Source organism: Balaenoptera musculus, chromosome 3 (genome assembly GCF_009873245.2).
Source record: "Balaenoptera musculus isolate JJ_BM4_2016_0621 chromosome 3, mBalMus1.pri.v3, whole genome shotgun sequence".
NCBI lineage: Eukaryota > Metazoa > Chordata > Mammalia > Artiodactyla > Balaenopteridae > Balaenoptera > Balaenoptera musculus.
Window position 1 is genome coordinate 166942037 of NC_045787.1, and position 27949 is coordinate 166969985.

General features: G+C 58.9%; 3 protein-coding genes across 6 annotated transcripts in view; 1 reads left to right on the forward strand and 2 right to left on the reverse strand.

The window, feature by feature from the left end:
* Positions 1 to 3396, reverse strand: part of CATSPERD (cation channel sperm associated auxiliary subunit delta) — a 43988-nt gene extending 40592 nt beyond the window's left edge. The window contains exons 1-3 of the mRNA XM_036847868.1: positions 3287 to 3396; positions 1578 to 1632; positions 303 to 379 (exon numbers count right to left, since the gene is read on the reverse strand). Coding sequence (XP_036703763.1) covers positions 303 to 379; positions 1578 to 1632; positions 3287 to 3360 — 206 coding nt within the window. The 5' untranslated portion in view covers positions 3361 to 3396. The remainder of the gene's footprint in view (positions 1 to 302; positions 380 to 1577; positions 1633 to 3286) is intronic.
* Positions 3397 to 3957: 561 nt separating this feature from the next.
* LONP1 (lon peptidase 1, mitochondrial) lies at positions 3958 to 26192 on the forward strand. 2 transcript variants are annotated; one of them, XM_036845872.1, is made up of 18 exons: positions 3958 to 4412; positions 7245 to 7333; positions 7901 to 8020; positions 9996 to 10227; positions 11653 to 11714; positions 12067 to 12196; positions 12585 to 12668; positions 14585 to 14805; positions 16472 to 16610; positions 17335 to 17513; positions 19832 to 19919; positions 20301 to 20423; positions 20506 to 20622; positions 22803 to 22943; positions 23316 to 23481; positions 24333 to 24544; positions 24619 to 24783; positions 25846 to 26192. In XM_036845872.1, the coding sequence occupies exons 1-18, from the start codon at positions 3981 to 3983 to the stop codon at positions 26020 to 26022; spliced, it is 2877 nt and encodes a 958-aa protein (XP_036701767.1). In that variant the 5' UTR covers positions 3958 to 3980; the 3' UTR covers positions 26023 to 26192. The 2 variants fall into 2 exon arrangements, with proteins under 2 accessions (XP_036701767.1, XP_036701769.1); XM_036845874.1 differs by having other exon boundaries at positions 3973 to 4412; positions 22806 to 22943.
* Positions 21107 to 27656, reverse strand: RPL36 (ribosomal protein L36). 3 transcript variants are annotated; one of them, XM_036845885.1, is made up of 4 exons: positions 27506 to 27656; positions 27230 to 27324; positions 26515 to 26649; positions 21107 to 21497 (listed from the first exon to the last, which is right to left on the reverse strand). In XM_036845885.1, exons 2-4 carry the CDS (start codon positions 27320 to 27322, stop codon positions 21432 to 21434), a joined length of 294 nt encoding a protein of 97 aa, XP_036701780.1. In that variant the 5' UTR covers positions 27323 to 27324; positions 27506 to 27656; the 3' UTR covers positions 21107 to 21431. The 3 variants fall into 3 exon arrangements, with proteins under 3 accessions (XP_036701780.1, XP_036701777.1, XP_036701779.1); XM_036845882.1 differs by lacking the exon at positions 21107 to 21497 and adding an exon at positions 26314 to 26442 and having other exon boundaries at positions 27506 to 27655; XM_036845884.1 differs by lacking the exon at positions 21107 to 21497 and adding an exon at positions 26314 to 26442 and having other exon boundaries at positions 27436 to 27537.
* Between the last annotated feature and the right edge of the window lie 293 nt (positions 27657 to 27949).

Consider the following 27949-nt stretch of genomic DNA (forward strand, 5'->3'; position numbering starts at 1 on the left):
CGGGGGCCACTCTTCATCGCGGTGCGAGGGCCTCTCACTATCGTGGCCTCTCTTGTTGTGGAGCATAGGCTCCAGACGCGCAGGCTCAGTAGTTGTGGCTCACGGGCCTAGTTGCTCCACGGCATGTGGGATCCTCCCAGACTAGGGCTCGAACCCGTGTCCTGTGCATTAGCAGGCAGACTCTCAACCACTGCGCCACCAGGGAAGCCCAGAACCATCTCTTTTAATGTTTGTGGAATCGAAGAATGAGGGCAAATGTAATGTTTTAATAATAATAATTTTTTAAAGTAGCGATATCTTACCCTAGATACAGGGCTATGTTTTTCTTGCAAGGATGCTTCATCAAGCGAGTTGTCCCCGATGAAAAATACAGGTGGTCCTAGAGAGAGAGAGTCACAAAATCTTAATCCTGTCAATGCTAATAAACGCCTGATGAAAACAGTTTTCTAACGTGCAACACTGAAAATGTAAAGGTGAAATCTGAATTAGGCAGGTGGATGGCATCTATACCATTTTCCTCTTTTTTAAAAATAATTAATTAATTTTATTTTTGGCTGCATTGGGTCTTTGTTCCTGCATGCAGGCTTTCTCTAGTTGTGGTGAGCGGGGGCTACTCTTCATTGCAGTGCATGAGCTTCTCATTGCCGTGGCTTTTCCTGTTGTGGAGCACCGGCTCTAGGTGCACTGGCTTCAGTAGTTGTGGCATGCGGGCTCAGTAGCTGTGGCTTGTGGGCTCTAGAGCGCAGGCTCAGTAGTTGTGACGCATGGGCTTGTTGCTCCACTGCATGGGGGATCTTCCTGGACCAGGCTGCCTTGGCAGGCAGATTCTTAACCACTGTACCACCAGGGAAGCCCATTTTCCTCTTTTGATATTATCCTCTGGTTCTGTCAGAGGTCACCAATGGGGGAAGCTGGGTGAGAGGGACCTGGGACATCTTGGCACTGTTTTGCAGTGTGCTGTGAATCTATAATTATGTCAAAATAAAAAGTTTAAAAAGACTCACAGGATAATGATTCATATCACATCCCCCCTGTGTATATGTTACTTATTTACAGATTACTTATTATTTGAGAGGCCAGAGGCCAAAAAAAAAAAGTTAGAAACCAGTCACTTGATTATTTAGCAATGCTGGCACCACTTCTGAAATAACACAACGTCAATAGGAAAAACATTTGAGCTGACAAAATATTTTTTTCTTCATGCCTTTTAGGCACATGAAGGTGAAAGGAAGTTTCCTGCTGCACTGTGTCATGTAAACAAAGTAAGTTTGCTTCCTGTGTCACTCTGCATTTAAAAAGTCCTATCGGATAGAATGCTGGATAAAAACTCAGGTGATCTGAGTTCTAAACCTAGCTGCAGCTCTTGTCTTTGTTCAGGCTACTTGACTTCTCTCAATTAGCTTTTTAGTGACATGCGAAAGGTTAATGCCTATTTCAAAAGGCAATGGTAAGGATTAGATGAAGTAATGTTCAATGCTGGACACAACGCTGGCACCCAAGAAATACTAGGAAATATTAGTTCTGATCCAGCGATTAGATAAAAGTGAAGAATGAATGTTAACTGTGGAGCCACATACCCCTTGAATTTGCTCTCTGATGTGAAACACCTTTCCTGTCCTCACCGTACGAATACTAGAGGTAAGAGATAAGAAAACATCTGTCAATGTTTATGAAACAGTCGGCATGACTCCTACCAGGTTGCCTCTGGGTTAATGGTACAGTACCTGTTCTTGAAGCTTTTAGGGTTATGGGAGCCCCTGGGAAATCTGATGAAACAGTGGACCCTCCTAGAAACAGACATATGTATATGCAAAAATGGAGATGTGGTTCCTGAGAGCTCATTAAGGCTCATTTGCAGACCCCAGATTAGTCAAATGAGGAGTGCCTACTGCCAGATTTTGTTTTTTGTCTGCGGGGTGGGGAGGTGTTGGTGGCTGGGAGAATGTTGCTCCAGTTTACAGCAGGTTCTCAATCTTGGATGTGAGTCAGAAGCACCTGGTGGGGGCGGGAGAATTGGATGTAACCAATCTTTGCAGACTTTGAGACACATCCTGCTAGTAAATCTTGCTGGAAAGTCCTACTCCCCACTCCCTTATTAAAGGCAAGTGTATTGTTAATTTCGCTGGGTCTGTTTTCATGTCTATAAGGTTAAGGAATCACTTCGCTGTGAAACTCGTTGTAAAGATCAAATGAGGCCATGCACCAGAAATGCATTCTCTATTTCTTCGGCAAACAGGGCCCTGCTGAATGTGACAGCTCATTCCAGGCAGGAGTTCCCTGAGGGTGGGAACTGGGCTTTAGCATCTGTCCCGTGCCCACGGCACCGCATGTACAGTATTTACTAATCTAACGTTTACTGAGATCCAAAAATGTTCCGGGCAAGCAGTGAATAACAGAAAACACTCTATACCCTCATGGAGCTAATAGCCTAGTGACAGCAACAGACAAGAAAAAATTTGTGACGAGTAACAGAATTTAGTGATTGATAGGAAAAAGCAGCTATAGGGAGGAGAGGGTCTTTAGATGAGGAAGTGTACTATTTGTCAGCATCTGAATAATGAGGAAGACGTCATGGAGAAAATCTGGAAGCAAAGCGTTCCAGGCACAGGGAGAAGCAGGCACCAAGTCTCCCCTCTTCGCGAGTTTGGCAAGTTCAAAGGACCGGTGGCTGGGAGCAGTGATTCAGGGGCGGGCAGGGGCCACATCAGTGGTTGTCACATCCCTAGGGGACCCTTGGTAATGTCTAGAGACATGTGATTGATGGTCAAGTCTGGGGAAGGAGGTACTACTGGCGTCGAGTGGGTGGAGGCCAAGGATGCTGCTCAACATCCTACAATGTACAGGACGGTCCCACCCCAGAGAGTGATCAGGCCCTAAATGTCAGCAGCGCCGCTGAGGAACCCTGCGCCAGATACGGCGCGAGGAAACTGGGTTTTATTCCGGGTGCCACAGGGAAGGGGAGTGACGAGATCAGATTCGTTTATAAACAACCCCTCTGGCTGCCAGGATGGAGAGGAGGGCACAGCCTAGGGTGATGGCGGTGGAGGTCGCTTGAAGGCATCGGAATTGGGCCAAAGTCTTGAAGTGGCAACGGGAGGACTTGGTGATGAGCTGGAGGCGGTGCGGTGAGAGAAAGGGTGGGTATCAGGTTCGCTTCCTCAGGGAGTAAACTGGGAAGCCTCAATAAGGTTGGGGAGCGGAGCATCTTTCCTGGATTCCGCGCAGGGATGAGCCTGCCCCCTCCCCGACCCCTGGCAGCACCCCAGACCCGGGAGGGCGGCCCCACCGGCACAGCGGCTGAGCTCTGGCCAGCGGGCAGAGCCGCAAGGTAGTCGCCGCCACCAGCATTAACAGCAGCATCTCGTTCTACCCGCCGCCGCTAACACACAGTTCCTCAGTTGCCGCGGGTAGTAGCTTCACAGCCTGGGCATGCGCAGTCTGACGCGGAGCCTGGGCATGCGCACCTTGTTCCCCAAGAAGCCTGAATCCGCCCATCTCAACAAGCCCCCAGCGCCTGGGCATGCGCACACTGCCGCCCTTGGGCTGTCTACAGTTTGAGCATGGGCTTAGCGTCTCTCGGGAAGCCCGAATCCACCAGCCGTGGCGCGCGCCAGAGCTTGAGTTTGCGCGTGTCACTCAAATTCCTAAACCCAAGTGTTTGGACCGGGCTGCCCATACGATCCCAAAGCTGCGCTTGCAGGCACAGCTGCTCTCTTTCTAGGGGCCATCATGCGTGCCCACAGCCTTCCCCGCGATCCGAAGGGGCCTATCGGAAAAGGTGGATGCGACAAGGGAGCTTGAACGCTTCCGGCTCTACTTCGTGTAGGCCCCGCCTCCACTCTTCCAAGTCCCGCCCTTGAAGCCGTCCGTTTCCGGCCACCCCTCCCGCGGGCACGCAGGCACGCGCCGGCCGTCACGTACGCCCCAGCCGGGCCCGCGGAAATGACGCAAGTCCCACGCGCCGCCAGGATGGCCGGGCTATGGCGGCGGGTGCAGGCTACGTGCGGCTGTGGGGAGCTGCGAGGTGTTGGGCGCTTCGGCGGCCGCTGCTGGCCGCCGCCGCGGGGCGGGTCCCGACTGCGGCCGGAGCTTGGTTGCCCAGAGGCCGGCGGGCCTGCGACGCCTCTCCTCCCTGGGCGCTGCGGGGCCAAGGCCCCGCCGCCGCGGGCCACTGGCGGGGACTTCGGGATGCTAACAACCGCAGCGGCGGCGGCGCATTCTCGGGCGGCGAGGATGCCTCCGAGGGCGGCGCGGAGGACGGGGCCTCGGGCGTGGGGGGCAGCGCGGGCGGCGGGGAAGGCCCTGTCATAACGGCGCTGACGCCCATGATGATCCCGGACGTATTCCCGCACCTGCCGCTCATCGCCGTTACGCGCAACCCAGTGTTCCCGCGCTTTATCAAGATTGTCGAGGTAATGAGAGCCCCCGCCTTGGCCTCCGTTTCCCCCACGTCTGCAAGCTGCAGGTTGGACCGAGGGATCGCTCAGCACCCTCATGCCTCACAACTTGAAAAAGTTCGAGTCCTAGTTTTCTCACTACTAGCTCGGTGAACTTGAGCCAGTTTCCGCCCCCTTTCAGATCCTTTCAGGAGAGTTGAATCCAACGAGCTTAGAATTGTCCACTTAACAGTCCTAGTCATAGAAATTCGGTACCGGGAAAGATCAGAACGGTCTTGCCACTCGGTTACTTTTCTGCTGGTCTTGGTAAATGTTTTGTGACAGTCTCCCCCAGGGTGGTCTGCCTTCTGGTTAAGAGCCCCTTCGGGATCCGGATTCATTCCTTTCTTAAATGTTTCTTGAGGTCATGTGCTAGGTACGGTTCTAAGTGTTAGGGATACAGCCCTGAACAAAACGGACACACTTTCCTGCCTTTGGCGCTTAGGTTCCAGCGGGATTCGAGAGGTAATAAACGAGGCTAGGAAGTAAATTATGGACTGGAAGGCTGTAAGTACTACAGGAGATGATAGAGCGAGGGATTGTCCGGAGTCTCAGGAGGAACATGGCACAAGGATGTTCCCAGGGGTTTATTCATTCATTTATTCAGTAGGGTGTTCTTGTTCCCATGTAGCCGGCTGAGGATTCAGCAGAACAAGTCAGACACAGCCCCTTTGCCTAAGGAACTTATGTTCTGGTGCAAGAGACAGTAAAGATCTTTTCAGACTAAGAGCCACGGGGTGTGGGGTGGTGCAAATGGACCAGGGTGATGTAATAGAGAGAAAGCAGCAGGAGTGCAAGGAACTTGAGTTTTTTAATGATGTGGAAACGAGTCCATGGAGGAGAAGCGTTATCTCTTAACTGTCTAAGCAAGGTCATACAATGAGTCAGCTCTGCATTCACCCTCCAGCCTCTGCCCTCACTCTGCAGTCTCTGCTGAATAAATCTCAGCGATCCCTTGGAAAGGGAAAGGACGGTACAGAGGGACAGCATTCAGCCAGTGTGGGGGGGCGGGCAGAAGGAGCCCCCTCCACCTCCTCTCCAGCACTGTGTGTGCGTCCGAGCTGCCCTTCCAAGGGCCTTCCCTGATGTTCTGTAGTGGGTACTGGCAGGCCTCAGGGCCGGACCCTGTGGGTTCATATCCTGGCCCCTCCACCCCCAGCTCCATAACCTTGGGCAAGCTGTTCCTCTGGGCCTCCACTGTCTTATATGTGAAATGGGCGTAATAATAGTACCTCATTTCTTAGAGCTGTGATGGGAGGTAAATGAGGTCATGTCTAAAGGCCTCAGAACCGTGCCTGGTGCTTGGTACGCCTTCGTAAGAAGCGGCTGCTGTTACCCATGTGGTGCACTTTTGACACCTCAGAAACGAGCCCTGGGGGTCTTTTCTCCATACTTGACCCCCCCCAACCCCAGCCGTCCTCTCTACCCTCCCAGGCCCCTGGGGCCAGGATGTTCAGCAGGTATGGTCCCCTCAGCCCCTCAAAGTGGCAGATGCCCCCTGTCCCCAGTGCCCAAGTAGAGACAGGATTCTTCCAAGAGATTCTGTGTGCCCACCTAGGGCTAGGCAGGAGGGTTACATGAGATGCTGCGGGTAGTGTGAGACTGGCATGTGGAACTCGCATGTGCTATCCCTGTTGCTGTTACTTTATGAATAATGAAAAAGGGGTCCCACCAGAGGGAGGGACAGGTGCTAAGATGCAACGGGCAGCTGTTAGCCAAGGAGAAAGTGGGAGCTCCCAGGGGACCCAATAACTGTTTCTGAACCTGTTAGCCAAGCTCTGATTACTCTTGATTTGGTAGTTGACACTGCATGCGGCTCACTTGCCCCAGTGGCGTCTCTCCTTATTAGTGGCCTCTGAGTATAGACCAGTGGCTCTTAATTTTGGGTGGGTCATGTAACCCTCCTGACGGATGTCACGGACCTTTTTTCTGGGGAGAATGCATTTAGAGTGTCAGGAATTCCCATACCGTGTGGTCATGGAGTGAGTTAAAACGCTGCTTCTCAAAGCCGGGTTCCTGGACCAGCAGCCATCACCTGGGAGCCTGCTTGAAGTGCAGACTCTCAGGCCCGCTTCAGCCCTCCCAAATCAGAAACTCCGGGGCGGGGGGGGGGGGGGGGGGGGCCCAGCCATCTGTTTTAAGAAGCCCTCCAGGGAATTCTGACTTGTGCCAAAGTTTGCGGGCCATTAAGTTTAATTAGAGTCTGGTTTAGGAATTAACACAGGCTTGAAGGAAATCATTTGAGCCCTAAGGACACCTGTGCTCCTCCCTATCAGCTGTTTCCTAGGAAACATCATTAGCCCTCTACCTGCCAGTGGAATGACAGGAGAATGTGCTGTGATGGGGGGGTTTTGATGATCAATCAATAGGATATAGATGTGATTGGGATATACTTTCCATGAAAATTGGAGGAAATTACCAGCCTGTGGGGTGTGTCACATTTGAATTACGCACATTTACTTTTGTCCTCCCGAAAAGAAAAGCAGAGAGTTTAGATTTTCAAGCCAAGGCATTTCGCCACAGAAACAGCTCTTGAAATTGGATGTGAAATCAATTTCTTGGTACTGGCCGTTTGTCTCCTTTTAGTTTTCTTTAGGAAGAGGGAAAAACTAAGGAATGCAGCTCTTCAATACTGCCGGTTCCTTTTTTTTTTTTTTTTTTGGTTCAGAGGTTCCTGGACCGTGTTGGTTAGACCTGGATCAGATTAGCACAGCCCTAGAGAGTATTACAGAAAATGCCAGAGCTGCTGTCAAAGTGTCAGCTAGAAAGCCTACCCTGCGTTTCACTTTGGGGTCATTGTCATGCTAGGTTAAAAATAAGAAGTTGGTTGAGCTGCTAAGAAGGAAAGTTCGCCTCGCCCAGCCGTATGCCGGCGTCTTTCTAAAGAAAGATGACAAGTAAGTGTAATTTTTCCTTCACTCCTTGTTGAAGCCGCCCTGGATTGTAGCTCACCGAAGAGCATGCTCCGTACAGTAGCCTGGACCTCTGACTCCTGACCTGAAAGAAACCAAGTCAGACCTACGGGGCATGAGGCCGAGAGCTGGGCATCCCTTTTCAGTCTGGGCTGAAGACTCTGCCCCAGGCCCTGGGCTTCATGCGTGGTCCAGGTTGGGGGAAGCTAACCTTGGGGGACCCCTGGTGTTAGGCCAGGGTGAGCCTGCTTCAGAGCAGAGCTAGGCGGGCAGATGCGGGGGCTCCGGGCACATCCACCTCGACTCCAGGTAGGAATGAGTTCCACTTCCAAGTCGGAAGGTGTGTTCTATGCAGGCTCCATAAGAGGAGGTGTGGAGTGGAATCCAGTTTCCATCTGGCCCCGCCTGCCTGTATGCGGTGACCCTCAGGGGCGGCCCAGAGCACCTGTAGGAGCAAGGAGGTCAAGGCCAGGAGGGGTGTTTCTCTTCTCTCTCTTTTCAAGAGAGCCAGAGCACCTGTGCCCATGTTTCTTTGTGTCCCTTCTCCCTCAGCAACGAGTCTGACGTGGTCGAGAGCCTGGACGAGATCTACCACACGGGGACGTTTGTCCAGATCCACGAGATGCAGGACCTTGGGGACAAGCTGCGCATGATCGTCATGGGACACAGAAGGTGCGGGAGCCCGAGTGCACGGGGCGGGGCGGGAAGAGTGGCCTGGGACGCCCCAGGTTCCAGCACCGACCTCCCCTTCTTGGCCACCGCAGTGACCAGGCCAAAGCTAGAGGTGGACCCCCCCACCCCACCCTGCTTCTCAGAGCCGCTCTGCTTAAGCGGCAGTCTGAGTGGTCAGTGAGAAGCCATTTCTCACGCCCGTTAGTCCAAAAAGCACCACGAAACAGAAGATAGCACGTTGCCTCATGGTTCATGTCTGGGTGTCAGCACGCCTTCCCCCTGGTGCCTGCACCTGCGTCTCCATTCAGCTTGACAGGTTGGGGTTTTTTTTTTTTTTTTTCCTGGCTGCACCATGCAGCTTGCGGGATCTTAGTTCCCGGACCAGGGATCGAACCCGTGCCCCCTGCAGTGGAAGCACGGAGTCTTAACCACTGGACCCCCAGAGAAGTCCAGGTTGCGGTTTTTTACTCAGCCAGTCTACCTCTACCTCCTCTGCCGAAGGGCTTCATATGGCATTTGCAAGCCCAGTCTAACCCGCTGTATTGTTACGGCTAATTAAGAAAAACCTACATGATCAGCTGGGTTGAAGCTGGAAGCACCGCCCCCCCCAACCCCAGCCGTCCTCTCTACCCTCCCAAGCCCCTGGGGCCAGGATGTTCAGCAGGTACGGTGTTCATGAACACGTTCATGAACGTGTTCATTTCTTTTCACGTGTTCCAAGGAACATTGGTCTCCCAAGATGAGACGCTTGTCAAAGGTGTCCTGTGATCACAGACATGTGGGAGACGTTTCAGACTCACCAACCGTTAAGGTCGTAGTGTTTGGAAAAGCTTCTTACTGAAGATGCCCGTTGGTGTTTGTTGACTCGAGAGCCCTTCATCCTTTCCTCTCACGGAGCCTTTTTCTGTGTCAGCCGGCAGCTCCCCCAGAGCACACCGGGGAAATGGTCCGGGCCGGCAGCGCTTCCGTGGACTGTCCTGGTGGCATCCCCGCTGCGCCGAGCCCCCATGCCTGTCTTCACCTGCTCGCGTTAGAGTCTGTTTTAGGGAAGAGGCTGTTCCTTTGTCTCCTGGGAGGATTCATGGCTCAGAAAGAACAGAATAAGATACAACCAAAATTAATAAAGACGGTGCGGCTACTCACTGCTCCGCTAACTTGCAGGGTGCCTTGGAGAACGAGTCCTGCTGAGTCCTGTGGCCAGGCCACCTCGGTGCTCACTGCGTCCCGACCTCCTTTTCTGTGTGCATCTTGCTGGTGTCCGCCCGCCACTGAGTCTGCGTCCCCGGTAGCGTTCAGGCCTGCTCTCTAAGGGCGGTACTGTTGTTAGTTACCCCGTGTGGCAGAAAAGGGCCAACACGTCACTGAACACCGGGCGCCTGGTGTCTGCTGGGCGCCTGGTGTCTGCCAGACCCTCAGGTGTGAGCGGAGTAGCCGGCGAGGGGCCCAACTTGGGGAGCCCGCCCGCCGCATGGGGAAAACAGGTCACCAGCTAAATTCTGACGGTGGCGGGTGCTTTGGGGTGAAAATGACGATGGATGGGGGGTGGGGTGGGTGTGTGCGCACGTGGGACTGGACTTCATGTGGAGTGGTTGGGGAGGACCTCAGTGGAGGCGCCCTTGAACCTGGAGCTGAACCTTGTGCAGGAGCCACTGTGTGGTGAGCTGGAGGCCGGGGGAATGGCAGGCGGAGTCCCCGATGGGCCCCAGAGCGTGGGCTGCCACTGGCGTCCTCGTTCCTGGAGGACAGCGGGCGTTGGTGTGGGAAACAGTGGATGGGTTGGCTGCAGTCTGGGGCAGAGGGCCTGCTGGTCTTGGGTTCTGAGGCAGCAGCTCCTCTCTCCCCACCAGCCCTGGGGGCTGCAGGGGCCTGGGCCCAGCGAGCCCGTGTGTCATCAGCACCGCAGAGTGTTGTGGCCGGCAGGACGCCCCCCTTCCCCCCAGCCTCGGTGGCTTCACCTCCTCTTCCCCGTCTTCAGGGTTCACATCAGCAGACAGCTGGAGGTGGAGCCGGAGGAGCCCGAGGGCGAGAACAAGCAGAAGCTGCGCAGGAAGCTGAAGCGGGGCAAGAAGGACGCGGAGGAGGACGGCGGCGCCAAGCGGCAGGTGGAGGTGGTGATGGAGCCGGACCCCAGCCCCGCTGGTGAGGTGCTCATGGTGGAGGTGGAGAACGTCGCCCACGAGGACTTCCAGGTCACGGAGGAGGTGAAGGTGAGTGCACACGGGGGGCAGAGCACCCTCTTCCTCCAGGAGTCCTGGGAGGAGCTGGCGTCGGGAAGGTCGGAAGTGCGCTGGAGCCTTGGCTGCTGTGAAGGAACCGGGTCCTGGCTCCTCCTCCCAGGCCCAGGGGTGGGGGAGCGGGCAGGGCACATGCAGCTGATTCTGTGACCTGTGCTTCCAAGACAGGAAAGAGCCTTCTGGCCACCTTGACCCCAAGCCTAGGCTGGCCTGCCTTCTTCTCCATAGCATGGCGAGCCAGCTGTCGAGAGGGTGTCGGGAAGTGTCCTTCCACCGTCCTTCTCATGTATGTTATGGGCAGAGTGACCTGCCTCCAACGGGGAGAGGTGAAGAAGAAAGGCAAGGCAGGTGGAAGGCTCCTCGGGTGCGCCCGCACCTGGTGTCCTTGGCCTCCCCAGGGGGAACACCAGCTTGGCGTAGCTGACAGCTTTGGTCTGGGGCCGGGTGGGCTCTGAGCTCGGTGGGAAGGAGCGCCACAGTCCATTGGCGATGGCTGCTGCGGGCGCTGGAAGGGGCCCGGGGCCGGCAGTTGCCTCCATGGGGCCGTCCAGAGCAGCTCTGCCGGGGAGAACTTTCCATGTGCTGGATGCATTCTGTGACTCTGCACCATTCGGCCCCTGTGACTGTTGAGCACTTGATCTGTGGCTGCTGTGACTGAGGAACAGAACGTCTAATTGTATCTCATTTCAACTCACTTAAACGTGAGCAGCGCCTGGTGGCTGCTGTCCTGGGCAGCCCAGCCTTAGTGTTTCCTTGAAGGCTCTCACCTGGGGGGAGGGGAGGGGAGTGGGGAGCTCGGAGCGCGCCTGTCCCTCTTGACGCGCATGCCGTGCAGGCCCTCCAGCTGGCCTGTTCTGGTTCCTTCTACAAAGGTCATCCCAGGCAGATCAGGGACAAAGCCATTAACCAGAGGCCGGCGGATCACACTGAAAAAGCCCAGCAGTGGTGGCTGCTTGCTTTGTGCCGGCGGTGCCCTGCGCAGAGTGCCAGGTGCCGGGACCTGTGGCCTCTGGAAACGAGGCGCAGGATTTATGCCATAAACTGTGTCCAGTGATCCTGCCGGGAGTGTCACTGGCCTCACTGTGGCGGCAGCGAAGGCAAGGACAGCAGTACCCGTGGCATCCGTAGCAGAGCCGGCTGGGGCGAGGTTCTGGTGGGGCAGACCTCGAGCCCCTCCTCCCCGCCCAAGATGGCTCGTTCTAAGGTCGAGGTTCAGAGTGGTCCACGGAGACAGGCTTGGTTTAGGTTTTGCTCTTGGGTCCTGAGTCCCTGTGACTTGTGAACTGGGGCTCCGCTCCTGGGCCTCTGGGGCCGTCCTTGGCTGGGCCGGGTGGGAGGGGCTCCAGGGCCACAGCCCCCTCTGGTCCCAGTGACCCACGTGGCCTCCCTGCTTGCCAGGCCCTGACGGCGGAGATCGTGAAGACCATCCGGGACATCATCGCCTTGAACCCGCTCTACAGGTTGGTCTCCTGTCCCCTCCTGATGAGGCCAGGCTGGGCCTGTCTGGCTGCTTGTCTTCATTGAGATCCTGGCTGGGCCTGGGGACTGCCTAGCCTCTGAGTGGGGAGCCGCTTCCCTCCCAGCAGGGAGGCCCCGGGGCGGGCGGGAGGTTGGAGGGGGCGCAGCCTACCGGCCCCGGCTCTCTCGTCATCAGCCAGGTAGGGGGAGGGCATCTCAGGAGGGCTGCTGCATGGCTGCCAGGGTGGCTTATGTCTGGGCGTTGGGGCGTTAGTCCCGCTCCAGGATGGGCCACGGCCCAGTGTGGACCATGGCGGTCCCGGTGCCCCGTGGCAGCATCGCTGTCCCTTCCAGAGAGTCTGTGCTGCAGATGATGCAGGCTGGCCACAGGGTGGTGGACAACCCCATCTACCTGAGCGACATGGGCGCCGCGCTAACTGGGGCCGAGTCCCACGAGCTGCAGGACGTCCTGGAGGAGACCAACGTGAGTGCGGCCTCCCCGCCTGGCTGCTGTCCTGGGCTCCGGTGTTGGGGTGGGTTCCCGTTAGCTCGCGTCCTTCTGTCCACGTCCGGCCCCTCGTTCTTGGTAGCGGCCGCGTGGTGTCCCACTGGGCGGCGCCCGTCATTCAGTGGGTGGCGTGTTGGGGTTGTCGCCAGTCTCGTCGTTACGAGCAGCACCTCTGCCAGTGTCCTGGTCCACACGGCCTGCAGACCTGTGGAGTGTGGCTGGAGCACTGGGCTTGCTGGGGCAGAGCGTGCGCCCCTCTCGGATTTGGGGAGGCCTGGCCTGTCCATCTGCCCCGGTTCGTGCTCCCTCCCCACGGCCCCTCCACACAGATGGCCATCCTCTCACGTCTTCCCTTTCTTGGCAGATTCCCAAGCGGCTGTACAAGGCTCTGTCCCTCCTCAAGAAGGAGTTTGAGCTGAGCAAGCTGCAGCAGCGCCTGGGCCGGGAGGTGAGCGGCGGGGCGGGGCCCCAGTGCCCAGGCGAGTCTCTGCTGCGAGGCCGCGCTCCCCCTCGGGGCTGGGAACCTGTGCAAAAGTGTCAAACTGGTGCCAGCATCTGAGTGCAGAGTGAGAGGTCCCGGGACCCTCCTGACCATTGAGGGAGCCTGGGGGGAAATGCTAGAAGTTGGGAGCCAGCCTGGGAAAGGTCGAAAGCTGTTTCCCCAGACTCAGCTGTTGGATGCCCACCTTCCCAAGTGGGCAAACCCATGGAGTGCCTGGATTGTCGGTTACTTAACGTTTTCCAGATTTAACTCACTTTTACCACTTAGTTGTTTTGTTTATTTATTTATTTTATTGGAGTGTAGTTGATTTACAATGTTGTGTTAGTTTCTGCTGTACATCAAAGTGAATCAGTTATATGTATGCATATATCCACTCTTTTTTAGATTCTTTTCCCATAGAGGCTGTTATAGCACTTAAGTTTTTTTTTTTTTTTTTTTAATGAATTTATTTATTTTTGCCTGTGTTGGGTCTTTGTTGCATGTGGGCTTTTCTCTAGTTGTGGCGAGCGGGGGCTACTCTTCGTGGTGGTGCACGGGCTTCTCATTGTGGTGGCTTCTTTTGTTGCAGAACGTGGGCTTCAGTATTTGTGTCTCGTGGGCTCTAGAATGCAGGCTCAGTAGTTGTGGCGCATGGGCTTAGTTGCTCTGTGGCATGTGGGATCTTCCCAGACCAGGGCTCGAACCCGTGTCTCCTGCATTGGCAGGCAGATTCTTAATCACTGCGCCACCAGGGAAGCCCTCACTTAGTTTTTTTTTTTTTTTTTTAATAAATAAATAAATAAATAAATAAATAAATAAATAAATTTATTTATTTATTTATATTTTTGGCTGCGTTGGGTCTTCATCGCTGTGCATGGGCTTTGTCTAGCTGCGGCGAGCCGGGGCTACTCTTTGTTGCGGTGCGTGGGCTTCTCATTGCGGTGGCTTCTCTTGTTGCAGAGCACGGGCTCTAGGTGCACAGACTCTAGAGTGCAGGCTCAGTAGTTGTGGTGCACGGGCTTAGTTGCTCCGTGGCATGTGGGATCTTCTCGGACCAGGGATCAATCCTGTGCCCTGTGCATTGGCAGGCAGATTCTTAACCACTGCGCCACCAGGGAAGTCCCCCTCACTTAGTTTTTATGTTAGGAAAAGAATTCGTATCATATTTATTTTATTTATTTATTTATTTAAAATATTTATTTATTTATTTGGTTGCTCCAGGCCTTAGTTGCAGCAGGCAGGCTCCTTAGTTGTGGCTCTTGGCCTCCTTAGTTGCGGCTCACCGGCTCCTTAGTTGTGGCATGTGGGTTCCTTAGTTGTGGCAGACGGGCTCCTTAGTTGCAGCTCAGCTCGCCGGCTCCTTAGTTGTGGCATGCGAACTCTTAGTTGCGGCATGCATGTGGGATCTAGTTCCCTGACCAGGGATCAAACCCGGGCCCCCTGCATTGGGAGCACGGAGTTTTTAACCCCTGTGCCACCAGGGAAATCTATTGTATCATATCTTTAATTGGAAAAGCCACTAGGCAGCTCTCACATGCAGGGGCACAGGACAGCAGGTCACTGGGCGGGCGCCGATGCTGACCTAGGGCCCTGCTGTTCCGGCTGTTAGAGGGAGCGTGGCACCCCTTTGATTAACGTGAGGGACACACTGGCATTAGGCCCAGCTTTTCCTGGTCGTAACCAGGATTGAAGGGCGGATTCCTTCCTCCCCTGGAATTCGGGTGTTACTTACCGCGAGGCCCGTGACCAGGAGGACTTAGGGTGGAACGTGGGGGAAATCGGAGGCTGGGTGCCCTGGGTTTCTCTCCCATGTCCTGAGGAAGCAGCAGGCCCACCCTGGGCTGCGTCCCCTCTGCTCTGACGGCGGCTTCTGGGCCCTGCAGGTGGAGGAGAAGATCAAGCAGACGCACCGCAAATACCTGCTGCAGGAGCAGCTGAAGATCATCAAGAAGGAGCTGGGCCTGGAGAAGGACGACAAGGACGCCATCGAGGAGAAGTTCCGCGAGCGGCTGAAGGAGCTCGTGGTCCCCAAGCATGTCATGGACGTGGTGGACGAGGAGCTGAGCAAGCTGGGCCTGCTGGACAACCACTCCTCCGAGTTCAAGTGAGCGCCGGGGGGCCCGTCTCTTTCCCCAGCCTCAGGAAAGCTGGGCATCTGGCTGGGGTCCCCGGAAAGCCAGGAGGGTGGGCCCCTCATGCATGTTCTGGTCACGGTGGGTGTCCATCCTCTCGTATCGCCCCTGTGCGGGCCGTGTCTCTGTCGCCCCTGTTTCACAGATGAAGGAGTCGAGGCTTGGAGAAGTTACGTCAGTGCCCCTGCCTCTGGGCTGGCAGATGGGGACAGGGATTTGAAGCCAGGGACATCTGGCTCTAAGCCAGTGCCACCAGTCAGGACCAGGAGTCCCCAGGGCCATTGCTCCAAGGCCACCCCCTCCCCTGGCCTCCCTCTGGCGGCTTTGAGAGTCAGCCAGGAAACAAGCGTCTTCCTGGGGCCCTGGCCTTGCCCGGCGGGTGTTGTCCTGCGCACACTGGCTAGGGGTTGGGCCCCGTGGGATGCTTCTGGCTCTGCCCGCAGCCCAGGCCTGGGCGTTGCTCTGGCGCGGCTCGGGGGACAGCTCCTCAGAGGGTGGATCTGAGCGGGCCTGCAGCACCCGACCCTCCCGGGCTGCTGGGCCGGGCCCCTCTCTGGCTCAGGGTGTCTGGGGAAGGCTGGTCTCTTTGCACGAGGACCCTGGGAGACGCTGGTTCCCCTGGACGCCGCAGGCCTCCCCGCCAGAGATGCCCCCAGCTCCTCTCACCGGGGCAGTGAGTGCGCTTCCCACACCGATGTCAGGGTGACCACACGCTTAGTCCCTTAGAACGTCACAGACTCATGTCACGGTCTGGAGGCAGAGGCCCTCACGTCTGGCGTGGTGGGCAGGACGGACTCCTTCTGGAGGCTCTGGGGAAACTCTGTCTCCAGCCTTTTCAGCTTCTCGGAAATGTTCCATGGCTCCCGGCCCTTCCTCCGTCTTCCGAGCACGTCACTCCAGCCTCTGCTTCTGTCGTCCGCCTCGCCTCCTCCTCTGACCCTGACCTCCCTGCCTCCTCATCAGGCCCTTTGTGAGGGGTACCTCTGTCCCTGGGTGCACAGCCCTCGGCCTGAGGTCACGCTCCAGGCCTCAGTTTCCCCACTTGCCCTCATCAGGTTGTCCCTCCCCCATCCTACCCGCTGGCCCCTCCTGTGCTGTGGGACCCTGAGCCGGCCCCATGCTCGCAGAGTCTCTGGTCTGGGAAGCAAATGTAGCCCTTGTGCCAGGAACTGCACCCATACAGGCAGACCTCGGGGACACCGCAGGTTGGGTTCATAGCAAAAAAGCGAGTCGCGTGAATTTTCTTGGTTTCCCCATTCGTGTAAAAGTTATGTTTACGCTATACTGTAGTCTGTTAAGTGTGCAGTTGCGTTATGTCTAAAAAAAGACAACGTATATGCCTTTATTAAAAAGTACTTTATTGCTAAAACGACCATCACCTGACAAGGCACGGTTACCACAAACCTTCAAGGTGTAAAACACGTGGTGTCCACCCAGCGCAGTAGGCGAGGCGTGTCTGCACCACGCCGGGAGCGGGGCAGGCCAGGCCGGGCCGGCTTCTCAGGGCAGTTCGGGCCCCAGCTGACACTTGGTGTAGTTCTCACGTCGGGCGCATGGGTCCCAGCGCTGTGGATGTACAGAGCGGGCTTCGGGCGGCTCACTGGGCCCGCTCACCGGCTCTTGTCTGTCCTGTGGCAGCGTCACCCGCAACTACCTGGACTGGCTGACGTCCATCCCATGGGGCAAGTACAGCAACGAGAACCTGGACCTGTCCCGGGCCCAGGCGGTGCTGGAGGAGGACCACTATGGGATGGAGGACGTCAAGAAGCGCATCCTGGTGAGGCTCGGCCGCCCGCCCTCCCCGGGGCCATGCCCGCATCCCCGCTTGTGTGTGGGGCACCCGGCCGAGCTCTGAGAGGCAGCGGCTGTCGTATCTGGATCTGTGAGGGAGGTGGAGGCCTTGGGGCCCGGGAGCCAGGACTCCCCCTGTGCGGTGGGGAAAACCCAGGGGCGCTCCCTGGAGAATCTGGGGGTCTGGTGGGGGCTTGGCTGGGCCAAGGCTGGTGTGGGGTCAGCAGGGGCCGAGGAAGGTGAGGGATGGAGGGGCCCAGTTGGAGGGACCAGGGTTGGAGTGGCTCGGAGGTGTTAGGGGCCGCCCAGGCCCACCTGCTCACTCCAGGGGGCTCACGGATTCCCCAGGGGGATAAAAATTGTGCTCGCGATAGGAAACGAGGGCCAGAGGCGTCTGGCTGAGAGCGGGTGGGCCAGCGGGGAGAGAGGACGCTGTGATCCAGGTGGGGAGCTGCCAGGTGGGCCTGGCATCGGGGTCACCCAGAGTCCGTCACCCGCGTCCCCTTGCTGCCTGCTCGTCCTGTTGGTGCCACAGGCTGTCCCTCCTGTGTCAGATGACAGTCCCGTCAGCTCGGCCCCTCTGGGTCAGGCCCTGTCCCTTCTCGCAGCCCCAGATGCCTGGATGGTGGGGAGGCTCAGGCCCGGCGGGGGCCCTTGCCCTGTGGAAAGGGCAGTGCTGTCTCACGGGGTCCTCCTGCCTCTGCCCGCAGGAATTCATTGCCGTCAGCCAGCTCCGGGCCTCGACCCAGGGCAAGATCCTCTGCTTCTACGGTCCTCCAGGTGTGGGCAAGACCAGCATCGCCCGCTCCATCGCCCGGGCCCTGAACCGCGAGTACTTCCGTTTCAGCGTCGGGGGCATGACGGACGTGGCCGAGATCAAGGGGCACAGGTTGGTCCGGCCTCTCCCCCTCGGGGCTCACCCCGCCTCCCATCAGCCTTCCTTCTCTTGGGTCTGTTCCTACTCTGTAGCGTGATGGTGGCGGGCAGCAAACTCCACTCACGCTGGAATAGGTAACTGAAAAGTCAGGGTGTCCATCTGACCTCAGGCCTGGCTCAGTCCAGGTGCTTAAAAACCTCGGATCAAATTGGATCAAAATCTCGGCCTCTCAACCACTGGAAAGGCCTCTTGGCCAGGCTGTCAGCAGACGGCCCCCTGGTTCCAGCTTCCATCCCACCAGCTCAGCACCCCACACCCCAGCAACACTGGCCGCAGGCCCGGGGACTGGGGACTAGAGTGGGAGGCGAGACGGTCTCCCCAGTGAGGCCTCAGCACCTGTCTTGGTTCTTGCCTCCCTTGTCAGGCCCAGAGCCGGGCTGGCATCCCCTGTGCGCAGGCTCTGACAGCCACCTGGCCCGTGCGTGGTGTCCTCCTGTGGGACGTAAAGGGTGTTGTGTTCCGGGGCTTCCCGCCATGCTGGCCTCCGCAGAGGGTGGTTTTTTGAAAAGCCTTGGTGAGACACAAGTGCAGTGGGTACACGAGTGTCTGTTCCGAGTCGGCCATGCATTTCCATCCTGTAGTGTCCAAAGAAGGTTTAAATCTGTGTTTAAAAGTTACTTTTCTGGCTTTTCTAAAAGCATGGACAGTTCTGGGCACCAGGGTTCACAGGCCCTCCTGGCAGCAACGCTCCAGAGCCGGGCCGCCCGCTGGGCAGGGTGCAAGCACCCCAGTCTGCTGCAGTCCCCCTCAACTCCTGGCTCTCTCGAGTCCCCTGGATGGTGGCCAGTCTTGAGACCTCACCAGCCCGGAGCCCGGCGTGAGCTCCAGGGGTTTGGAGAAGGGAGCCGGAGCATGGTGGGGCCCGGGTGGGGGTCAGGAGGGGACGAGGCCGGCACAGCCTTGGGGGCGGGGTCACTGGGAGGCCCGCAGGCTGGAATGGTGCAGGCGTGCCCGGGAGCTGCGGTCTGAGCTGGGAGGTGCAGCAGGATGGAGGTGGAGGGGTTGGGGGCTGAGAGGGAGGCAGAGGCAGAGCCGGGCCCTGGTTCAGGAAGGACGGAGCTGCAGACAAGCACCATGTGCTCGAGTTTCTAAACAAGCAGGAGATCTGTGACGCTGGGGGTGAGTCATCGGGGAAAGGGCACCCAGCAGGGTGTGAGCAGGTGGGCGTTCTGTGCTGATGTTGGTCTAGGGACAGGGAATTGACTGCTCTTATACTGGTGACAGCCAAACCCTCCTCTGCCCACAGCCCTCCAGGGCTCCCACCTCCCTCGGGTTAAAGCCCAAGTCCTCCCCGCGGGCCACAAGGCCCTGCACGACCTGCTCCGTCCCCTCCCTGCCCTCCCCTCCTCCCTCTCTCCCCCTCGCTCACTCTGCTCCAGACACATGGGCCTCCTCACTGTTCCTCCAACACACCAGGCACGGTGCTGCCCCAGGGCCTTTGCATGGGCTGTGCCCTCCGCCTGGAATGCCCCTCCCCCAGACACCCATGCGGCTCCCCCTCACCTCCTTTGCTTGTAGCCTTCTCCTAAGATGTTCCTTATCTCTTCCTTAAAATACTGCCTCACCCTCAAACTGGCGTTCCAGATCCTCCATGCCTGCTTTTCTTCTTTGTCGCAGATACGAAGTCTTTCGTACCTTGTGATTTTCTCCTCTGCCTGGTTTGTGGTCTGTCTGCCCTGCTGGGCCTTAGCTCACAGCACTGGACTCATGTCTGGTTTCCTAAGAATGCCAGGCAAGCACCTGCAGCCGAACTGGGCAGACAAGTAGGCTCTCAGGAAACACACCTGAAAGGACGTGCCGGCTGGGGCCGGGCCCTGGGCCTGGTGACCCTGAGGCCCAAGGACCCAGGCGTGGGGGATGTTCCTGCCGCAGGCCCTGGCTGCTCTCTGCCCCTCTCCTTCTGTTGGATCGGGCAGTGCCGGCTGGGTTTTGCCATCTGGATAGGAGGTGCTGGCTAGCGGGAAGAGTCTGAGTGATACTTGGCTGTGAATCTGTCCCCGCCCTGAGCCTGAGCTGGGGGAGCACGTTGACAGCCCCAGGACTTGGGACCATTACGCTGTCAGGATGACCCAGTGCTCTGCCCACCTGCACAGTGCGGAAGCATTTATCCTCCGCCAGGGCCACGCTGTGTGCGTCTCCCCGTGTCTCCTCTGGGCGGCCTTGGAAGGCATGTGGTGATCCCTCAGCTCCAGGGGAGCTGGGCCTTGGGCGCCAGTGTGGCTAGCCCAGGCGCTGGGGCACCGACCGCCCCGCTGTGCCCTCTTCCGCAGGCGGACGTACGTGGGCGCCATGCCAGGCAAGATCATCCAGTGCCTGAAGAAGACCAAGACGGAGAACCCCCTGGTTCTGATAGACGAGGTGGGTGGGGCCTGAGGGCTGGGCCCTGGCTGGGCTCATACCCTTCCCTGAGGGTGGCCGTGGCCCCTGGGCCCTCCTGGCCCACAGCTGCAGGCGGCGCTGACCAGACGGGGCCTGTTTTCAAGGGGAAGCTGCGGCCCCGCTGCCGTTTCCGTGGTGCCTGAGTCGCGTGGGTGGCCTTGCTGCAGCTGGCTGTCTCGTGACGCCGGCCCCTCCCGCCCTGGAGGACCCGGTCCCCGCCCATGGCCACACGGTCAGGCCAGCCCTCCTGCTCCGGGCCTCCCTAGCCCCAGCCCCCAGTGGTCTGGTCTCCCGCTGGGGTGTCTGGCGCTGGGGGGAGGACAAGGGGCTAACACCCGCCGCCCCCTGCTGCCCCTTCAGGTGGACAAGATTGGCCGGGGCTACCAGGGGGACCCCTCGTCAGCGCTGCTCGAGCTGCTGGACCCTGAGCAGAATGCAAACTTCCTGGACCACTACCTGGACGTGCCTGTGGACTTGTCCAAGGTGCGTGTCCCACCTGGGGGCTGGGCCAGTGGGGAGAGTCTGGACGCCCCGTCCTACGGCACCTCACTGCCGCCTCCCCCAGGTGCTGTTCATCTGCACGGCCAACATCACCGAGACCATCCCAGAGCCACTGCGGGACCGGATGGAGATGATCAACGTGTCGGGCTACGTGGCCCAGGAGAAGCTCGCCATCGCAGAGGTAAGGCAGCCCCGCTGGCCCGGCCCTGGGGAGGGGTGCCCCGCGGCCACTTGGGCTCAGGAAATATCCGAGTGCCCACTAGGTGCCAGGCCTTTAACCGGAGCTAGGGGTGCAAGCCGCAGATCCTGCTCTGGGGCTCCCGAGCCAGGAGGAGACAGACGGATGTGGATGGGATCTGCCCGTGTGGTGTGATTACAAGACACAGACGACACCAAGGCGGGGGTTCGGGGGGCTCCCCACCCCAACCAGTTGTCAGCCGAGGGTCTTAGGATTCAGTGCAATTCTGACACTACCCACCCGGAAACAGCATCAGACCCCAGGTTCAGGGCTCAGACCAGAGCACTGCCCCCACTTTGGATGCCAGCCCCCAAGTCCCTGGCCGCTCTTACTTTAGACTGACTGGGTATAAATCGGGGGTTCCCACAGCCCCCTCCTCGGTTTGATAATTTGCTGGAACAGCCTACAGAACTCAGGAAGACAAGAGTTTTTACTTACTGTTACCAGTTTATTATAAAGGATACAACTAGGGAACAGCCAAAACAGAGACTCCTGGGGCAAGGTGTGGGGAAGGGCCCATTACTAGGCATGGTTGACCGGATGACTGATTGCATCATTGGTCACTGGTGATTAGCGCCCCTCCCTGGGGGCTGAGGATGGGGCTGAAAGTTCTGTCCCTCCAGTCCCTTGGTTGGTTCCTCTGGCCACCAGCCCCCATCCAGCTGTGCTAATGATCACTTCTTGAAAGGGGCTTCTTGTGAATAAGAAAGGATGCTCTTCTCGTCCCTGTCACTCAGGAAATTCCAAGCGTCTTAGAATCGCTTGCACAGGGATTTGGGGTCAAAGACCCAATATGTATTTCTTGTTATAATCACAGGCCGTAGAACAAGAGCAAGGAAAGACACTCCGTGAGCACAGTGCTGAAGGTAACACAACCCCACCTTGGCCTTCAGGGCCCAGCACTGTCTTGGGGTTGTGAGTTCAGCTCTGACAGTAAGTTACCCCTTGAGTGCCCCGCTGCCTCGTGGTCACGCACCATGGCCGGTGTCGTGCCGGGTCAGTAATGGCTGTGGGCGCGAGAGTGAGGCTGCTGTCCGTCTGCCCACCAGCCGCGCTTCCCCGGGTTATGGGACTGCCTGCCCGGGCTTTCCTGGGCCCAGGCCCCCCGGGATGCGGGCCTCTGTCTGCACTTCTATTTGTAGGAAAGCTCTTCCTGGGCTGGTGGGATCCTTCCCTTTTCCTGGTGCCCGGGTGTGTGCGGTGCTTTACTAGCCTGCAGTCAGTCAGAGGAGAGCCGGATTTCCTTTCCAGAGGGCTCGAATTCCTGATACAGTGTTTTCTTTCCAGAGGGGGCTTTAGTACATCTTGTCCCCTTGAGCCCTTCGCAGCCCTGTGACAGGTGCAGGCTTGCAGTCTTTGCATCCCCTGGGGGGTGGGAGGCGAGGAAGAGGAGCTCTTGGCTGAGGCGGTCGCAGGGGTACTGGGACTCCCCGTCACTTCCCCCGTCCCCCACCAGCCTGGACACTCGACCAGGCAGAGGAGGGGCAGGCTTGGGGGTGTGGGTGGAGGGGTTCCTTCAAAGCCCTGAAGGGACAGCAGGAGGAACATAGGACTGTGGGACGCTTCTGCCCCGCAGTCAGTGCTCAGGACTGCTCAGACTCCGCCAACTGCTGTGTGGCAGGAGTGGTGCTGGGCCCCGAGTGACCCCGGAGCCTCTGACCTGCTCCCCATCCCCACCTGCTCTGTGCAGCGGTCACATAACCGGTCTCTGTATGAGGAGGAAGTCTAGGGGTTCAAGGAGGCCTTCCTGGAGGAAGAGGCATCTAAGATGAGCCTTGGGAGCATGTGGAGGTGGCAGGCCGGGCGTCTGCAGGTCCTAGGCCCACCGTTCAGGATCCTGGCGCCTGCCGGGCTCTCTCCCTGGACACTCTGCCACCCCCTCCTGGCCTTGCTGGCTCTCCTCCCTTCAGGTCTCGGCTTAGGTGTGGTCTTCGGGAGCAGCCTCCCCTCACACCCTCTGCTGAATGGCCCCCAGCTACCCCCGGGGACAGGGCCTCCACGGGGCAGGCCCAGGGTCTACCTCGGTGACCTCGTTTACCCGGCCAGGGGTCTTTGGAAGGGTGGGCAGGGCCCACGGGAGAGGCCCTGGGGGTCCTGATGGCGGCTCTCCTCCTCCCTGGCAGCAGTACCTGGTGCCTCAGGCCCGCGCCCAGTGTGGCCTGGACGAGAGCAAGGCCACACTGTCATCGGACGTGCTGACCCTCCTCATCAAGCAGTACTGCCGGGAGAGCGGCGTCCGCAACCTGCAGAAGCAGGTGGAGAAGGTGAGCCGGCCTGCCTGCAGGCGGAGGGACGCATGCTGTCTGAGGCACTCACAGCAGGTCCCTAGAGGAGTCACAGCCACAGGCAGGAAGTAGATGGTGGGGCTGGGGGAGGGGCTGGGGAGGCAGTGGTTAATCAGGACAGAGTTTCATTTTGGGAAGATGAGAAAGTTCCAGAGGGGATGGTTGGACACCAGTGCAAAGGCATTTCCTGCCACTGAGCTGTACCCTTAAAAATGGTTAAGATGGTTTTAGGTCACGTGTACTTTATCACAACTGTAAAAAATTAAAGGCAGGTGGAGGAGAGTTGGGGGCAGGGGGTGGGGGGCTAGTTCTGTGGCCCAGCTGCCCCCCCAGCCCGCTGCGTCCACACAGGTGTTACGAAAGTCCGCCTACAAGATCGTCAGCGGCGAGGCTGAGTTCGTGGAGGTGACGCCAGAGAACCTGCAGGACTTCGCGGGGAAGCCGGTGTTCACGGTGGAGCGCATGTACGACGTGACGCCTCCCGGCGTGGCCATGGGCCTGGCCTGGACCGCCATGGGTGAGTGGCCTGCACTGGAGCAGGCAGCGCCGGGGGCTCTGCACGTCCCTTTAGTCGTCTGTCCCCCGGTAGAGGTGGGCGCGCTCACCGCGGGCTGCTCTGAATGCCCTCTCCGCTGGTTGGCGGGGTGCAGTGAGGCCAGGGGACCAGGGCTGATCAGGGACGATGGGACCGCGAGGCAGCAGCAGTGCCCCGGGAGCTTTCTTTGGGCTCCTGGTTTTCAGGTTTGCCTGAAGGACAGCCCTTCACAGCATGAGACCCTGTCGCCTGGGGGGCCACCACCCAGTGGGGGAGGAGGGCCAGGCAGCTCTGGGGAGAAGGATCCGAGGGGCTTCTTGTCCAGACGACGTGGCTCAGCCCACCTGCACTGGGGAGGCTGCGTCTGGGAGCTACAAGGGTGGAGGGGGAGGAGGGGGAGCGGCTCGGGGCCTGTGTAGCAGGCAGGGGTGGGTGCGGCCCTGGGGGCGGGGCACAGAGGAGGCAGGCTCTGAGCGGCTGGGCATCTGCTGGTTTGGGCTGCACTGAGGGACTGCACGGGAGGACGCGAGCTTGGCACCAGCAGGCTCTGCGCCGTGGGCAGGTACAACGTGGAGGCCCAGCACAGAGATCGTCTTCAGGTTTTCATGTAACCCGGTCCCCGCAGATAGATCTGCTGCCCCGAGGAGGTGGCTGTGGGGGGACAGTGCGGGCACTGAGGTGTGAGGGATGAGAAGGCTCTAGGCTGGGATGAGCCGGGGAAGGGACGGTGAGGGGCGTCCCCTCACTGGGGACGAGGGTGAGGGCGTGGCGGGAGCGGCCGTCCAGGAGTCTGAGGCATCCTGGGCTCATGGGCTCTGCCCTCGGTTCCCCAGGAGGCTCCACGCTATTTGTTGAGACATCCCTGAGGCGGCCGCGTGACAGCAAGGGGGACAAGGACGGGAGCCTGGAGGTTACAGGCCAGCTGGGGGAGGTGATGAAGGAGAGTGCCCGCATCGCCTACACCTTCGCCAGGGCCTTCCTGATGCAGTACGACCCCACCAACGAGTACCTGGTGACCTCGCACATCCACCTGCACGTGCCTGAGGTGAGGCTGGACCCGCGCCCACGCCCCATGCCCCCACCTGGCAGCCGCCTGCCCACCAGCCTGTCTCCCCCCAGGGCGCCACCCCCAAGGACGGCCCGAGCGCTGGCTGCACCATTGTCACGGCCCTGCTGTCCCTGGCTCTGGGCCGGCCGGTACGGCAGAACCTGGCCATGACGGGCGAGGTCTCCCTCACAGGCAAGGTCCTGCCCGTAGGAGGCATCAAGGAGAAGACCATTGCGGTGAGTGTCCCGCCCAGCAACGCGGGCGCGGGATAGCGCACAGCCGTCATTCACGTGTCAGGGCTAATCCCCCCAGGCGAGAAGAGTGACAGGCCCATTTTACAGAAGGGGAAAGTGAGGCCCAGTGGGCATGGGATCTGGATCTGCCTGGCCTGGCCCCCCTGTTGAGCTGACTGCCTAGCTGCCCCTGCCTCCACAGTGGTTTTCAGCCTTTTCAGCCCTCATCTCAGCTCCTCAGGGATGAGAGTAGGGTCTCCTGCTTCCTCACCACTGTGGCCTAGCACTGAGACCTGTGGGTGCAGGAGAGGCTGGAGGAGCAAGGCTTGGGCACTGCAGGTGAACAGAGGGCCCAGAGCCCAGCGTCTCACTGGGTGTGCTGTAGGTTTGACTGTGGTGGATGGGGGAGGGGGCCTGTGCTTCCCCTCAGTGTTGGGGGCCCCCCAAGCTCCTGGCAGCGCCCCAGTGTCTCTCACCTGAGCCCCCAGGCCTCTCCCTGTCTACCTCAAAGGGTCTGCAGTCCCAGGTGCCTACAGAGCACTCAGGGAGGGGCTCCTGTGATAGGGACACCCAGGGCAAGGTGTGTGGGAGGCTCTGCACCTTGCTTTCCTCTTGCAAAGTGGGAGGTTCAGTGAGTCACTGCGTGCTGTCCCTAGAGCAACACATGGTGACCCTTGTCCACCAAGGGGCAGAGTCAGGCTGAGGGACAGCAGCTCAGAGGCCCCGGGTGGGACAGGGCATGTGGCAGTCTTCAGCTCCTGTGCATTTTTAGGTGCCAGATCTCTAAACGTAAAGTAGTGGGTGCTGTGATTAATCCCAGAAACCATGGACCTCATAATTCCTGTATTTCCAGACACCTTTGGGGGTGGGGAGAGCCACTGGGGTGACAGCACACCAGAAGAGGCCTGGGTTCCTGCTGCCAAGCTACTGGAGCAGAGGCTGGTGATGTTACCTTGGGCCTCAGTTTCCTCATCTGGGCGAGGCAGGGTGGGCGCTGGGAACCTGGCTCCACGCCCAGCCCTCTCCTCCCTCCCACACTGACCTGCTGACCGCCCCCCATCCCAGGCCAAGCGTGCCGGAGTGACATGCATTATCCTGCCAACCGAGAACAAGAAGGACTTCTATGACCTGGCGGCCTTCATCACCGAGGGCCTGGAGGTGCACTTCGTGGAGCACTACCGCGAGATCTTCAACATCGCCTTCCCCGAGGAGCAGGCCAAGGCCCTGGCTGTGGAGCGGTGACGCAGGCTCCGGGCACTGCCGGCACCGCTGGGCCCGCCGGGGCTGGAACTGCGCTCAAGGGAGAGGTTCCAGGCGGCTGAGCCACAGGAAGCTCGGGAGAGGCCTGGAGCCTGACCTCAATCATGGCTTAATTGTTGACTATTTAATTATGATAAAAGCTGTTTCCAGTACTGCTTGGTTGGCTGTGGCTTCTTTCTGTGCCCACCACCCTGCCTGTCACCAAAGTGCCCAGGGACACGTGTGCCCCAGCAGATGGCCCCCCACTTCCCACTGGCAGCACAGAAACCCCAAGTTTCTGGAAAAGTTTTATTGTGCACAGAGGGGAAGGGCTCAGTCCTTCTTGGCTGCCGCCTTCCTCATGGCGGCCAGGACATTGCTCAGCTCCTCTCTCTTTCTCTTGGCACGGATGTGTGTCCCCACCTGCCGGGCAAGGAGGGCCGTGAGCCTGAGCCCCAAGTCCCACCCTGGCCCTAACACAGGGATCCTACCTACCCTTTTCTTGATGAACTTGAGGGCCCGCTTGTCCTTGGAGACCTTGAGCAGCTCCATGGCCCGCCGCTCATAAGGGGCAAAGCCACACACCTCCCGGATCATGTCCCGCACGAACTTGGTGTGCTTGGTGAGGCGCTGCGGGAGAAGGGAGGCGTCAGGGCGGGGCTCCAAGGGGGCGCCCGACTGCTCAGGGTCTCCGGGTGGAGTGTTGTGTGTCTGCTAACAAGGGAAGCCCAAATCCTCCCCAGTCCCCAATCTTATCAACATCAAAGTGGCACGTCACACCCGGCTCTTTGCACGGGCTGTTCCCCGGGCCCAGAACCCTCTCGCCCTGGACACAAGCTGGGCACCATGGAGTCGGGGCCGCTTAATGAAGAAATATATAAACCCCCATGAGCCTACGATTCCTCAACCTGACACACAAGGAATCCGCTTTCCCTCCACATTCCAACTCCGATCCAGAAACCCTTCTACTCGGCAAACTCCTGCTCATGCGTCTAAACCCGCTCCCAATTCGCTCCTGCCCCAGCTTCCGAATCCACGGGCCGGGAAGGTCCCGTTACTTAGCCCCGGCGGGCGCTCGCCGCGCAGGCGCGTAACCGGCATCTTCACTCTCTGCTCTGGGAAAGCCCGACACCCCCTTTCTTCCGTTTAAGACACCAGGGCTCCCCACTGCCCTCGGACTCGACACCCCGACTGCGCTCCCGGCACTCACCCCGCGGCGGCGGCTGTGCCTCGGCTTGCTCACGTTCTTGGTCACCTTGTGGCCCTTGTTGAGGCCCACGGCCATGGGGTAGCGCAGAGCCATGGCTGCGGACAGGGGTGGGGAGAGGGGGGTGGAGGTGAGTCCCGGCTCGGTCCCCGCCGCCCGGAACCCCGCGCCTCGGCTCCCCCGGGCCTGCTCGCTGCACCCAACCATACCCCCGAGCGGCACTGGGGCCCCCAAGGGTCCGGATGGCAGCTGATGGTACTCGCCCTGGCCTTCACTAACCTGCTGCTCCTCAATGGCTGCCGCGGCGGAAGGACCTCAAACGCGCCGAACTCTGGGATTTCTACCAACCCGCGGGCGGCGCGGGCCAGAGAGGCAGGAATGTCGCGGGCTCCCCCTGGCGGCTGGAGGCGTCCCCGTGGGCCCCCTGAGCATGCGCGCTTACCCTCGCGGGCCCAAACCAGTAGTCGGACCGGGTGGGCGTGGCTGTGGCTGCGGTGTCTCCCTGTGCGGGTGGGTTGAGAGGTGGAATCCTACCTCTGCCGCCAGCTGGCTGTCCCTGCGCCAGAGACTTCAGCTCCCACTACTCGAATATCTCCATTTATAGAATGATGACAACAATAGTAACTATTCCAAACTGAGCAAGATGTGATAGCTGGCACAAAATAAAATTTCCACAAACGGAGAAATTGGTTTTACTATATATGAAGCCAAGCTCTGGGCTAG

Coding starts and splice junctions, on each gene's coding strand:
- LONP1 (XM_036845872.1), top strand. CDS start 3,981: ATGGCGGCGGGTGCAGGCTACGTGCGGCTGTGGGGAGCTGCGAGGTGT. Junction 22,944..23,315: donor TGCAGAAGCAGGTGGAGAAG/GTGAGCCGGCCT, acceptor GCGTCCACACAG/GTGTTACGAAAGTCCGCCTA. Junction 24,545..24,618: donor TCCACCTGCACGTGCCTGAG/GTGAGGCTGGAC, acceptor GTCTCCCCCCAG/GGCGCCACCCCCAAGGACGG.
- RPL36 (XM_036845882.1), bottom strand. CDS start 27,322: ATGGCTCTGCGCTACCCCATGGCCGTGGGCCTCAACAAGGGCCACAAG. Junction 26,650..27,229: donor GGCACAGCCGCCGCCGCGGG/GTGAGTGCCGGG, acceptor CTTCTCCCGCAG/CGCCTCACCAAGCACACCAA. Junction 26,443..26,514: donor TCAAGTTCATCAAGAAAAGG/GTAGGTAGGATC, acceptor CTTGCCCGGCAG/GTGGGGACACACATCCGTGC.